We start from the raw sequence: 14,303 nt of genomic DNA, 5'->3' as shown, positions 1-14,303 counted from the left end.
AGTTCGAAGTCGAAATTAGTTTGCTCAGAGTTTCTGTTGAACTTCCAGCGCAGACCTCCGACTTCGATCATGTTGGCCCTCAACTTGATGGTGACGCCGTCCGGGGTGTCCTTGATCTCCGAGGACATAACCAGAGCCACCATTTGTGCCTCCTCGAGCATCTGTGAGCGGCATCAGTTGCGGACGTCCGCCTCTGATCCTCTCCGTGTGTGTGTGTGTGTATTTAAATATTTCTTCAAGAAGTAATTAACCAAAAAGGTAAAAATCATATAAATGAAATGTACGTGTTGAACTTAAATTGTGGTTTGCACGAATACATTGATTTTCAGCTTAAGAAAAAAAAGGTTTTTAATTTTTTATTATGGTTAAAATCAATTTATCTCCCCAAACTTTGTACTTAATCATTTGCTTTGTTAGACCTCTACTTTGATCAAGCATGCCCTTGACCTATTCCAATTTGATCATTCATAGCTAATCCTTGTCTAATGCGTCAATTTATTCATGAATTGTTAAAGTGGAAAACCAAATCCAACTAGTTTAGATATCATTTAGATGATTAAGGTTAAAAATAAGTGACTCACCACGTCAGTAATTTCTAGAGAAAGCGACGAAGTTGGCTCACGGTTATAATAGATCAAATTGGAAAATATAAGAGCATATGAAGTATGAGTCCAAACAATTTTAGGTTTAAATTTCTTCTATTGTTATTAGCATTAATTTTTTTTATCCTCACCCAACATCATATGCTGCCCAGTACCATTTGGTCTAGTGGCATATGCTCTCCTTCATAAGTGAGTGGTTGTGAGTTCTACTTACAAAAAACTAGTTGTAACATTTGGATTGTTTATCTGATTTAAAAAAAAAACATCATATATGCTAGTGAGATTTGAACTTATGACATTCATGGTTTATAAAGGATAAACCACAACAACAAACATGAATAAACTGTTATTTTCGTTTCGTCTATTTTCTTTGACATTTGAGATACAATCCTCTATAAGTATTACTCTTTAGCCATAAAAACTTGTAAAAGAAAGAAACAAAAATCCTTCTTGGCTTGTGAAACCCTAAAATTCTCTCTCTCAAGAAACCTAATGTTGCGGCAGCGTGGCATCTCCAACTTTCTTCTGGTGGCGTTCTGACGTCACCTCGGCGCCTTTGGGATGCTGCCAGACGGGAGATAAATGGTCTAGACCTCCCGGATTTCTTTGCTTGAGGTATGAGAGTATTGGTTGGGCCTATTCAGATCAAGATAGCTCTATGGGTGGAGGTTTCGTGCGTGTTGGTTTCAGGAAGTTGAGGTGGCAGCAAACGGGATTTAATTCTAGACGACAACGACTATGCGATCACCATTACTGGGGTTTTGGCGACCTCGATATAGCGGTCCCTATCTATTTTAAATTCGGGTTAGCCTGTGTTGCATAGTGTTCTTTTTTCCTTCAGATGGTAGCGCGATGGTGGTCTTTCTTGAAATAGGGACGACAGTTTGCGGCGAGTCGGTACAGTGGCGTTGGTAAGTTATGGCAGCTTCGGATGTGCTTGGAACGTGAAAACGCAGGCTGTAGAGAGTGGATATGGCTGGGCCTAGGCTGGTTGTCCTATGGGCTTTGGGCCTATACTAGTTGGATTATTTTCTTTCTAGTAATTCTCTTTTTTTAGGGAACTCTATGTTAGTAGCTTTGTCTATTTTCAATAATTCTCCATGTTTTAGGGAGCTCTGCACTTTATGTGCTTTTAGCAAATCTTCTAGAGTAGTATCAAAGGAAGAGATATATTGTTCGATGGTTTCAATGTCTAATGAGTGGACCTAGTTCTATGTACCATTGTGGGTACAAACACAACTTCTTGTTTGGCTCTAAATGACAGTAGAAGGGTATGTAATGACCATTTTGGCTTTAGATGAATGATATTTCCGCCTTTTGGGTTGGTTTTGATTTAAAAAAAAAAAAATCTTCTATAAGTATTAGGGCTGTAAATTCTGACACATGCAACTCAAAACCCGCACGAAATAAAACTGGTTGAACCGGCACAATTAAAAAGCAGGTCATTTGCATGTCAACCTGCTAACATGAAATCAACTCGTGCAACCCATTTACTAAAAGGATCGAGTCTGGTTGTATGAAATTCATATACAAGATCCATTAAAAATAAGTATTATTTTAAATATTTAGGGGTTTAACATTTTAAATGGTGAACTTATGTATTATTTCATGTATTTTATCAACCAAAAATGTATTAAATAGGTTCAGTGGTGACCCATTTATATGGTTTAAATCAATCATCGAATTCAACCTAACGCAACCTGTTTATTAAATGGGTTAGGCGGGTCATCGCAGGTCACTTGTTGAATAAATAGATTGGGTTTCAGTTTTCATTTTTGACACGATTATTAAATGAATTTGGTTTAGGCTTGTCTATTGTGACGTACGTTTAATATCTTGACATGATACAAATCCGACATGACCCCACCCATTGATCGTCCTATTGTCTGAAATTGTGATTTTTAATTATGATGACTAAAACTAAATTTAAGAACTGAAAATAGAAAATTACTAAAAATGAAAATATAATGCTAAAGTAGTTTACAAAAATTCATGACAGAGAATGTTAGGTGTTAGGGAGGTTTCTTCACCCAAATTCTATGTGTCGGAATCTAATTTAAGGTAGATGCAAAATTCTTTATTAGGCAGTAGTTGTATCAAAAGGCGATTCAAGACTCGATGACCATATTCGCAATCACAGTATTAATGTGCCGTTTCAAAATTAAGTATTCCAAACTTTTTTTGATCAAATAAATAACTCAAATGCTACAACTAGTCTTTCGTGAGTCGAACTCACAATCTCCCACTTACTAAGAGGAGACTATGCCACTAGACTAAATAATACTAGACAAGTATTCCAAACTTAAGCACCTAATTGACAATGTTAATGACATCTTTACATGTCTAGAATGAATATGAGAACAGAGGAAAAATGTTACACCCCACATCTGATATACCCTTTTTACTGAGTTACATGAAATTCTTTATGGCTACCGTTCGCGGTTATAATTTTAACGTTTAGGGGGGTGGTTAAAAATTGACTTTTTATGAGTTAATAATTTGAGAAAATTTCCTTCATGAAAGTTGTAGAGGACGTTAACCGAGCGCGTGCATATGTGGTACATAAAATCGAAGTTCGTATGTGAAAGTTATAGCTTAAAATGTGAAAGTTACTGTTCATGGTAACAAAAATATAAATATGGAAAGTTACCACTGTAGGTTTCCATTTTCGGAAACCCGGTAACTCTCCCTCTCTCTTCTCCCTCGACCCCTTCCCCTTTCGGCCCGAACTGGTTTACCTCCGATTTCTCCCTCCTCCGGCCGACCCACGACGGAATCCTGCTACCCCCAGGCTCGTCTCCTCCCCCTTGACACATTGGCGATGGTGTTTTGTGAAGATTTGGCCGGAGAAGCTTGATTTCGCGCCGGGAAGGTAATGGTTTCAGTTTGCGATTTTTGCCGATTTCCGGCGATTCCGGCCTTCTCCGGTCACTAGACCGGCGACGAAGGTCGGGTTTTTGCTGGAGATGATTTCCCCTAAGGTCTTGCTTCTCAATTTGTAGTGTGGAGGTCGAATCGATCGAACCCGATCCTCGGGTTCTTGAATTTTTCTGGAAAATTTTCACCGGCTTAATTGGAGCTCTTCCAGGTAAAATTGGCACTTGTTGTAGTTGAGAAAGAGATTAGGCATGTTGAGTAGGAGGTGCTGCTAAAATTTGGTGGCCATTGGTGGTGGTTGGCCGGTGGCGCGTGGGCCCCACGAGCGGCCACTGTGGGTGGTGCGTGGAGTTGCAATTTATTTTCTATTTTGGCTCCATAAATCCCTTAACGATTGTAGAAGTTTATACATGAAGTTTGGTGGAAATCGGAGGAATTACAAATTGAGTTTAATTGATTAATTAACGATTTATGTGAATTCGATCGCCGGAATTCTTTCGAATTCACTCTAGAATTTATTTATCGATGAATGAATATTGATGGAATATTGTGGATGGATTTATTGTGAATTAAGGAGTTGGATTTTGAAGGGGGGGACGTTATGAATTTCAATTTCTAATTATCGTAAAGTTAATTGTCGTCCTATAAATGTATTTTTACGAGTGCTATTCGTACAGGACGAGAGGAGTCTTCGTACGAGGAAAATACCGAGCGACGTCAGGATTGAGCATATATTATGAGTGGACTTTTATTTTTCAAAGAATGATGCATGCATTTATTTAATTGATTCCGAACTTATAATTTGTTTATAGTATTAATTTCCCGAGTATATGGTTAATTTCAGGAAGGGTTTGGTTATTTGAATATTTGAAGGTTTTATGGCGTGCGGGGTCACGTCATTGGATTATGCTTATTTTCCTTTATTTATTTATCTCCGATGGGATTTCCGGATTTATACTATTTATATTTTATTTATACTCGGTAATTTGTGATTTTTAATGAGATTTCGATGGAGTAAATCTTTATACTTATTTATCTCCTATTTATTTCGAACTTTAGATTATCTTGGCGTGTGGGACACGTCATGGGAAATTCTTTTACGGGATATGGGGAAGCTTTATGTATTTGTGGTTTTACTTCGTTTTCGGGTTTCTTATGCCATACTTAGGGTGACTACTATCATTGCTAGCATTGATCTTCCGCCTTTGTGGCAAGGTGATGGGATCACCGAAGCCCTCCGCTTTTGTGGCGCTGGTTACTGTCTTTGTGACAGTAATTCTAAAGCCCAGTATCCTATCGCTACACATAGTGGCGTAAGGGTATATTACAGGAGTAATGGGAGTACTTTAGCCTGGGAGGCTATCACCCAAGCCTGGGTGGCTCACTCGTATGGCTATCATCTTCCCCTACTCTTTATACTATTTTCGACTAGCGGGGCTAGTCCAATTTATTTTAGCCAGCGGGGCTGGTTCTATTTCTTTGAGTATCGGAGTTTCAACCTTTTCTTTTATTCATTTGTGACTAGCAGGGCTAGTCGGCTTTCATGAGTGGGACTCCTTTTGTTTTATTTTCGTTAATCATTGCATGCATCGGGAATTTTTAAGAAATAAATATGGGAAAGTATAAAATCCATTTGGTTTAAAAATCTTTTATTTTTGTCCACTCACGCTAACGTTTTTATGTACTTCCCCCTGGGCCCTTCGGTTTCAAATGCCCAGTTTTCAGTGTTGCTGCTCGGCGTTCTGAAGTGAGCCATAGTGACCGCATCCGCTTCCGTCATCATATTTTGTAGGTTATTTATTTAGCCTACTGTACTCTATGTTAAACTTATATTCCTAGAATGCTCTGATTACTAAGGGATGTGTGACCCAAACTTGTATGAATTATATTTGAGGTCTATGACCTAACTTTGGTGATTGTAGTAACTTGTACCTTTTGGAGATTATGTTTGATGTTGTTAGCTTTGAGATGGGATTGGTGGAATTTGGGAGCAGGGTGGCTCCAGGAGTTGTGGTTGGATTATTAGAAGTGAATTTTGTTTTCTGCAGGATTTTGGGTTATCCATGTTTAAGGGAGGTTATGCCGAAATTTTTGGTAAATCTCCTTTAAAGGTGGGTCTCGCAGGGCCACTTCGGATTCCAGGGTGGAATTCGGGGTGGGTCCTGTCAAAAAAGTTATAATACATTACTTATTTGAGATTACTAACACATCCAAAACTAACTTCCTCATTTCTCAGATAAGAAAGATTAATAGACACTACTCATCATTATTGCAAAAAATCTTATATGCTTCATTTTCATTTAAATTTCATCGATTTCAATCTCTAAAATGACCTAGCTCTCTGCGAGGGTTTTGAGAGAGTCTCTCCTTTGGGTTGCTTTCTCTTGTACCTTCCCCGTTGATTTGTCAATGGTGGCCATAGCAGGCTTAGGCTTGTTCATCTTGTGTGTTTACGGAGTGATCAGTGGTGGAGGCGAACTGGGTCATTCGGGCTTGAATGATGGCATGGCCTCTCTAGTGGCTATAGGTGCGGGGAGTGCTATTGGAACTCCTTACGGAATGCGTGGGTTAGGGTGGTGGATTCTGGATCCGCTTCTACAGGATTAAAAGCTTGAATCCCTACCGGATCAGAAGCCTGAATCCCCGACCGGCGTAGGCTATTGGAGGACTTGGGGTGCAGTTAGAGCCCTTGGTGGTGCTAAGGACGAGTCACGACGGCGATCAAAGGATTTCCACTGGGGTTCTTATCTTGCTGCTGCTGGTGGGGCTGTCTGATGGGGCCGACGTTGCTTGTGGTGGTGGGGATGCGTACTGTGGTGGTGGCTGAAAACTGTTGATGCAAGAGGATCGAGGGATTCTTAGCCGGGGTGTCTTTAGTTCCATATGGTGCCAGATCTCATTGGAGGAGGCGGGTGTCGGTGGTTCCGGCAAGCTGCAGTCTTTGGGTTGCAGTGGGGTCCCTTAGGAATTGATGGGGTGCCCATAGTAATGGCCATGTGGGCTGGAGCTCTGTGGGGCTGGTATTCACTGGTGGGATGGCTGGGCTTGTCTGAAATGAAAGAGTCACGTCGCTTCTTCTAGTGAAATTGGAATTCCAAGCATGTCTAAAGATGCTGAGATTGCTGAGGTGGAAGACATGGAGAAGGAAGTAGGAATGGAAGGGGAGTCTACTGCTCCTCTTCCGAAAAGTAATTAAATTTTATAGGTCGCAAAGATCATAATCTCTGAAGGTTTTTTTATTCTTGCTTAAGAGGTTACTGATTTTTGTTTGGAATAATGGTGCGTAATTTGTCCAAAAGGTGGGTGTACTGGGGGTATATTGGGTTATTGTTCTTGTTTTAGAATAGGAGTCTCAGGGTATTCTAAGAAGCGATTCTTTCTGTCAACCCCATAGAGGTGTTTCATTTTTGCACTGCTTGTTGAATCTATATAATGGACTGACCTCTTTAGATTAAAAAAAAAAAAAAAAAAAAACTTCCTCATTTCTCTAAGGATGCGATTACATGGCATTCTATTAGAGATAAAGATAAACAAAACTTACGGTTTCGTGGTATATATCCAGATATGGATTGTTAGGGCTATAAAACCCAGAGGCTTTTGCCACTTGTTTTTTAGTTAAACTTCACAGTTTTAATGTTTTCCAAGTTATAGGGTTACATATTTTTTTTATTATTGACGCTAATTGCTAATTAGAGAACCTGAGAATCTATGAAATTGATTAAATTGGCACTACTGTGGTCCAATTGATAATTTTGACGTTTCTGGTGAAAAGAGAAAAAGAAGTCAGAATTGTAGCACCAAATTTTTTTGTAACATAAGCCGCTGCAAGTGTTGAACACCTTGTATATAAAAAATATACGCAAAAATGCGTTTTAGATATTGAGCCCCTCCTACTTCGCATTCTCATATAACCGAAAAGTTGTTGCACGCTAGAGAGAATATAAGAAAAACGTCAATCACATTAATTGGATCTTTGTGTAATGGGTATTAAGGTTCGCAAAACCAGAGGGAATTCAACTAGTTGATGTCTGAATTTACATAGTTCAGCCCATAATCGTCCTAGTGACTAAACTACACTAGCGCGAGGAGGGCTAACCCTACTGGAGCTAATGAAAATCGAACTTCGGTAATTAAAATTGGAGCCAAACAAAGTTATCAAACCAGTAACCCCAGAGAGATCAATGTGCGTGGATGCAGTTGTTAATTGCATATACTACATCTAATTATTATAGAAACTTTCAGCAGAAGGTTTCTGTATGATCAAAACTGGAAACATGATATGGTGGAGAGGGACTGTAAGCTTCCCTCAGATTATATGTAAATATTTCACATTATGATACTTTTGATATAATCATTTGGATTCCCCGATCTTTTTCTTAAATTCTTCTGGCATGTCGTCCTCGTCCGGGAACAACTCCTTAAGAACTTCCTTGCACTCGTCACTAGTTTCTTTCTTCATGAACCCAAGGGGGTTGGCATAACGAGTCTTGGATTCGATGCCATTCTTTTTTGTGATCAAAATTCTAGCTCTTTCAATATCGTCAAATTTTTCATTGCAATCATCTTTCGGGCTTTCCACTGTTGTCACCTCACAAATCTGCTCCTGAAAGTCTTTATGCACAGGAAGGCTATAGGTGCCTTTATCATTGGTCTCTCCTTCAAGCGTGTACACGACAGTTTCATTTTCACGACTCCTGCACTCCAATTTTACTTTGGCGCCTACGTGCATGAATCAAAATGTCATATATGCAATCAGTTTCATGTGTTTTATCAACATTTTGTCCTAACACAGTACATGCAATATGATCTGCTATGTTGTCAGAATAATGTTCTGAGTCATTAATATGATTGATTCAATGTTTTAACGTGTACATGAAGCCAAAAAAATTCATATCTGTTAACTAACAATTCCCATGCGAGATTCAAAATAGTTGAGACTAATAAATAGAATAGGGTGTTTAAACATGTTACCTTCTATCGGTTTACTGACTCTGGTTGGGAACTGAACACGGCATGGGTCGCAGTACACTTGTCCCTCAACATTGATGCCGTCACTGTCGCCGTCGTCGCAATAGGCCAAAGATAACAAGCAAGACACGGTGAGAACAACTGCAACGATTGCCAAGTTCTTTTCCATTTTTCTTCTCTGGCTAATTCTGTGTGTTTCTCTCGTCTATATATATTGGTCCTTTATTGATGTTTCTTCCTTTCCTTAATTGGTGTGGTGAGTTTATTTCGGAGCGTTTAGGAGCAGTGCAATAAATAATGGAATTGGTTAACATCGTGTGGTGATAATTGGTTGTCGTTGCATGGTCAGAATTTCAGGGTGAGTTGTTTGTTCTAGGCTTCTAATAGCATATGCTATTGTGGTGCTTGGTTTGCCTTGCCGTCTCCAGCCTGGAGGCTAAATAGACCCTAAGCTGAATTTTAGCACTAACAATTACTATTTATGTAAATAATAAGGGCTATTATTTTGACAATCTCCAACCCTTAAGGGCTATAAGTTTAATAGCAAACTATAGAAACCCTTGACAAATGATCATTTTTGCTAAGTAAAAAAGCCATCAAATTTCAAATCATGATCATAAGGACATACTTTTGCACATAAGGATAAGTCATTATGTTATTACCATGTGTCATCAACCATTTACAATTGTAACATTCAGACATGGATAACTAAATATTAACATTTTTTTCTTTAATTTGTATCAAAAAGAATTTTTTTTCTTTAAGGGAGCTTCTATTCATACCTTCTAAATTGGTATTTGAACCTCCCATTCTAAAATTTACACAAAACTTTCAATCTTGCCCTTTTTTGTATCCACATAATTTTTTCCAATACAAATCTACTAGTAATATCTGTTTTTCATCACTTAAAACTCAGTTCATAGCCATGACTTAACACCATTCACCTTGTAAGCTTGGATACTCTTATGAACCTCCTTTTATTTCTTAATAAATCGTGCAATTTACAATACCACAAGAGAACTATTATCAAAATCAATTTCCCTAAACCCAAATCAGGCTAACAACATAGTCTACTCTAGCAAAAAAAAAAAAAAAATCATAAAAAAAGACCAAGATAACAATTCACGATCAACTCCATTAAGTGAAGCAATTAAGCCAAACTAGAAAGAAACAAAAAGAATAGGAAATAGAAATTGCTATTCGATCATTATTTTCTCGATTGTTCTTCTCTATATTTTTTTGTCCTTTATTCCATTTTGCAATCTTTAACATTCTACCTTAATCAAAGTTGCCCTATAATCCTCATGTATGGCTATAAGAGAATGAGGGAGGCGGAAGGGGTGGGGAGAGAAGAGAAGGTGCATATTTTATTTAATTTAATTTTTTATCTTTCATTTTGTTTATTTTTTAGAAGGGCAAAATTTGATTTAAAAACTTTCAAAAATTGTTGGAGGTCTAAATACCATTTTAGGAGGTATGAATAGAACTTCCCTTCAAACTATTTTTGTTCAAATGAAAAACTTTTGCTACTACACTACAAAAAAGAATTCAATTCGCTACACAAGGTTAGCGTCGGCACTCAATTGCCGTCGCCAAAGCTCATATATTTGCTTCGGCAAAACGTGCAGTCGCAAAACCATAATAAGTTTGCGTCAGCAATAAGATGCCGTTGCTAAAATCACTTGGGTTTGCGACTGCAACCGTCTTCCGTCGCATGATTCTTTCTTCTTTTACTGCTAAGCGACGTCGTCTCCTCCTCTTGTGCATCAAAACATCGACATCTCTCCATTAGCTTCACTTCTGCATCTCTCTCTCTCTAGTAACTCGCTCTCTCCTCCGTTTTTGCGCTAAATTTTCATTTTGGGGCAAATCGACCGAAACCACAGCAATTCATCTCCCTCGACGCGACTTCGCAATCAGATTTTCTCGGATTTTGATTTTCGATTCCTCTTCTCTGGAACTCTCTTCTTCGATGAGGTTAGACATTCTTCTATCGATGCTCAAATTATTCAAATTGCCAGATTCTGATGTAATTTTTCTGGTAATTTATTCTCAGATGACAAATTAGGGTTCTTGTAATCAATGGTGATTGAATCGGGATGTTGGACTGCGTAGGTTCATTTTTTTGTTCCTTTCTCTGACATATTGAATCGATGCTCAAAATCATATCTAGGGAAAGATCTGCGGTCGATAGTGTTTTGAGGCAAAGGTATGGCCGAGGTTGCTGGATCTAGTTCTTTACGCCGGCTGCTGTGAAGGTTGGCGGCGGAACGATGAAGGTTGGCCTAGTGAAAAGAAAGACGCCTTCAGAACTGAGAGTAAGTTTTTCAATTCATGGATGTTTTGTATAGAAATGGGCACTGGGTCATAGATAACTGGAGGCGGAGGAGTTGGACTGATTGTTAAAGGTACTCTCTTTGTTGCTTTGAAGCTTTGAATTTGATAATGTAATTGAAATTGTTTTGAATTTTTCTGGTTATTTTCTTGTTAAAGTGATTGGATGGTTATGTTGCTTCATTGTTTCAATTCCGTTGCCAGTTTTGTTGTGAAGCAATGCTAGAGGTTTTGATTTGGTTAAGCTTAGAATGGTGTGGTTACATTCAAGTTTAGTTCTTTTCAGGCAATGATAATCTGTAAACTATGAACATGGATAAGTAATCACGTACAGAACACTCTTATAAAATACACTGATAAAGAAACAGAAGGGACCGTCGATTCCACCAATGTCTGAAAGTGATATTTGTTTTCTTTTCTCAATTCAATGCTAATTAATTGTGTAGGTATGATCATTAGCACTTGGATAATCCAGACAGGCTTCCTGCTGGACTGAATACGATCAGTTTAACTTAAGAGGATAATTTACTGAATGGTGAAACCAATTGAGATAACTTTTTGCGACTTATATTTACTTCCAGTCAGAAAATTACACGATTATACTGGAGCTTAATGACAAGGGGTCCCTAGAATTTTGGAGGTTTACTACTTCTTTGCCATTATTGTGGGACTTTTATATACTGTTATATTAGTTGAAATACATATCATGAATAAACCTGTGTACCTAGTTGGAGTGAGCAGTAACTGCTTTTCTCTTCCCTCTTGAATTCATAAGATATGGGAATGCTTCTGATTCAGATTTTGATTGATATGCTATTGATGTATTTATATGTATTTTCTATATGATTTTTCAGTAGTGGTATCATGGGAGCAATATGATTTTAAGGACTACTTCTAGTCTCCTCGACATATTTCTTGCTTTTACCTTTACCCCCTTTCTTTCTAATGGTATCATGTTTCAGGTTGAACTATATGGAGAGGTCTTGGGAAACAGGATGAGGCTAGGATGCAGGTAATTTATCTCTTCTTCTCTTTCTTTATCTCTTCTGTGGGTGTTAATACTAATCCAAATGATGGCACTTCTCAGGTTTTATAAATCCCATATAATTCTCATCAAGAAACTTAAAGATTGTAATTGTCACAAAGCAACTTCAAAGTCATTTCAGACACTGAATGATTTTAACCTGTATATGTATGTTACAATTATCATTTCTTGATAAAGAATTGTCAGAAGTGTATTATCCTATTACTACATGGGCTTGGTTTGGGATTTCTGGATTGCTGACTAATGCTCAATTCCTTTTTGCAGAACTTTGATGCAGCTGTTGGGGATGTTACAATAACTACGAATAGGACAAGAATGGTTGATTTTACACAGCCTTACATGGAATCAGGACTAGTTGTAGTTGTTCCTGTCAAACAGGTAAAATCAAACCCTTGGGCTTTCCTGAAGCCATTTACTATTGAGATGTGGTTAGTCACCGGTGCATTCTTCCTTTTTGTGGGAGTCATTGTTTGGATTCTAGAGCACATGATTAATCACGAGTTCCGTGGTCCACCAAGGGAACAGCTCATGACTATTTTTTGGTTAGTATGTTCTACATCATTAAGGCCTCTGATTTGTTTGAGACTTTCTGATTCATATAGTCATAAGGTGTCTTTCTGGAAAGAAAAATGCCCAAATTCCCTAATTGATGGACCTAGATGTTGCCTGGGTGTGGGGTGCCTATTAAATCACTTGGTGATGTAATTGAAAAACAAAAAAAGTCCTGAAAGTCATGATTGTGGTTTGACATGTGCAGCAATTGGCATGGTTATGAAATTGGTGAATAACTTGAGATTTCTGTAGTTTATGGAGTAAGAATATGACTACAGCTGCTTGCAGATTTTTGATTTTAGCTGTGTAATTTTACTGAAACTGCTTTTTCCTTGCAGGTTTAGTTTTTCGACGATGTTCTTCTCACATAGTATGTATTTCATGCTTAATCTTCATTGATCTTAGGAATGCAATTCCTGTTAGGAACTTCTAACATCCTCTGTTACTGAACTTGGCTCAGGAGAGAACACTGTGAGCACTCTAGGACGGCTGGTGCTGATTATATGGTTGTTTGTGGTGTTGATTATCAATTCGAGCTATACAGCTAGTTTGACATCGATTCTCACTGTACAACAGCTGACATCACAGATTGAGGGGATAGACAGCTTGATATCAAGTAATGATCCAATCGGAGTTCAAGATGGGTCATTTGCATGGAATTATTTGGTTAATGAGCTCAACATAGCGGAAGTTGTCAAAACAATGGTTGCCAAGGGATATGTTCTGGGACAAGATGCATTAATCAAGGGGATTTGTCAAAACAATGAGTCCTATCAAGTATCGGCTGCTACAACGTCCAAGGTTTATGAGTTAGCAATTGAATATGGGCTCATCAAGGCAAAGAAGCTTTTCAATCACCTCAATAGCTCAGAGTATGTAGGTCATGATACTTAGCCTACTGGGCGTCAGCATTATGTATTTCAATTTTTGAATGTTTTTGTATTTTTCAACATTGGTGAGAAATAATGTGAAAAAACATGAAATTTATGATTTATATATATGGCTTCTTTTGCTCAAAAAAGAAAATCTGGTATGCAAAATTGCATGTTAGGTTTTTTTTTTTTAATCAATAAATGCACTTTTGCGACGGCAATGTTGCTGTCACCAATGACCTTTGGCGATGGCAAAATCGCTGATGGCGTCGTCATTATGCCGTCGCCAAAAATCATGCGACAGCGTAAATACCGTGGTCAAAATTCATGCGACGGCGTAATTGCCGTCGCAAATAGCAATGGCGACGCCACCAACGACATCGGCAATTTTGCCGTCGCCGTTGGTCTTTTGCGACGGCAATTTGGCTTTTGGCGACGGCCTTGCGCCGTGGCCAATTGAATTATTTTTGTAGTGACTACTTGAATATCAAGACAACATTGAAGGTTAGCTGCTACTGCTTCGAGATGGAGATGAAATGAAGGTTAGTTCTACTATTATTTTTAGGATGGAGAAGAAATGATAAACTTTTACTACTACTACTTGAAGGTCAAGACAATATTGAATTTTAACTGCTACTACTTCAAGATGGGATGTGATGAAAGCCAGTTAGCTCTATTAGTACTGCTACTGCTGCTGCTGCTTTTAGAGATGGAGAAGAAATGTCAATGCCTAGTCCAATCCTAACCAACCAGTATCCAATTACACCAAGCATATCCAATACCTATATAGTTTAATTCCCTTTTCGAATGCTGGTACTAACTTAATTCACTGCAAGACTAACCTCAGAATCCAAAGCCAATGCCCCTAACTTTTTGCAACCCCTAATTGCAAAATGTATTGGACAAAGACTCGTATGCTGAGCTTTTGTATTTCAACTTTGCATTCCTTTAGTCCAAATAAAAAAGTTTAAGATTCTTTTTTAGATTGTTGGTTTATTGTGTGAGAGAAAGTATTCGGTTCTCTATAATTCTTTAATTAAACTACTTAAAAAA

General features: G+C 38.2%; 2 protein-coding genes across 2 annotated transcripts; one reads left to right on the top strand and one right to left on the bottom strand.

Moving 5' to 3' along the window:
• Window positions 1-7,470: 7,470 nt before the first annotated feature.
• On the bottom strand, window positions 7,471-8,690 carry LOC112203508 (anther-specific protein LAT52). The gene is made up of 2 exons (XM_024344471.2): window positions 8,451-8,690; window positions 7,471-8,198 (listed from the first exon to the last, which is right to left on the bottom strand). Exons 1-2 carry the CDS (start codon window positions 8,614-8,616, stop codon window positions 7,831-7,833), a joined length of 534 nt encoding a protein of 177 aa, XP_024200239.1. The 5' UTR covers window positions 8,617-8,690; the 3' UTR covers window positions 7,471-7,830.
• Window positions 8,691-11,787: 3,097 nt separating this feature from the next.
• Window positions 11,788-13,272, top strand: LOC112203507 (glutamate receptor 3.4-like). The gene is made up of 4 exons (XM_024344470.1): window positions 11,788-11,793; window positions 12,091-12,368; window positions 12,717-12,748; window positions 12,839-13,272. The coding sequence occupies exons 1-4, from the start codon at window positions 11,788-11,790 to the stop codon at window positions 13,270-13,272; spliced, it is 750 nt and encodes a 249-aa protein (XP_024200238.1).
• The last annotated feature ends 1,031 nt before the right edge of the window (window positions 13,273-14,303 follow it).

This window comes from Rosa chinensis, chromosome 5 (genome assembly GCF_002994745.2).
Source record: "Rosa chinensis cultivar Old Blush chromosome 5, RchiOBHm-V2, whole genome shotgun sequence".
Lineage (NCBI taxonomy): Eukaryota > Viridiplantae > Streptophyta > Magnoliopsida > Rosales > Rosaceae > Rosa > Rosa chinensis.
The sequence above is the reverse complement of the archived record's forward strand: the minus strand, read 5'-3'. Positions and strand labels throughout refer to the sequence as shown.

What these genes read in the sequence shown, in the direction of transcription:
- LOC112203508 (XM_024344471.2), bottom strand. Translation starts at nt 8,616, where the DNA reads ATGGAAAAGAACTTGGCAATCGTTGCAGTTGTTCTCACCGTGTCTTGC. An exon ending in AGTCAGTAAACCGATAGAAG is followed by an intron (nt 8,199 to 8,450) that starts GTAACATGTTTA and finishes TCATGCACGTAG; the next exon opens with GCGCCAAAGTAAAATTGGAG.
- LOC112203507 (XM_024344470.1), top strand. An exon ending in CAGCTCATGACTATTTTTTG is followed by an intron (nt 12,369 to 12,716) that starts GTTAGTATGTTC and finishes TTTTCCTTGCAG; the next exon opens with GTTTAGTTTTTCGACGATGT. An exon ending in GACGATGTTCTTCTCACATA is followed by an intron (nt 12,749 to 12,838) that starts GTATGTATTTCA and finishes AACTTGGCTCAG; the next exon opens with GAGAGAACACTGTGAGCACT.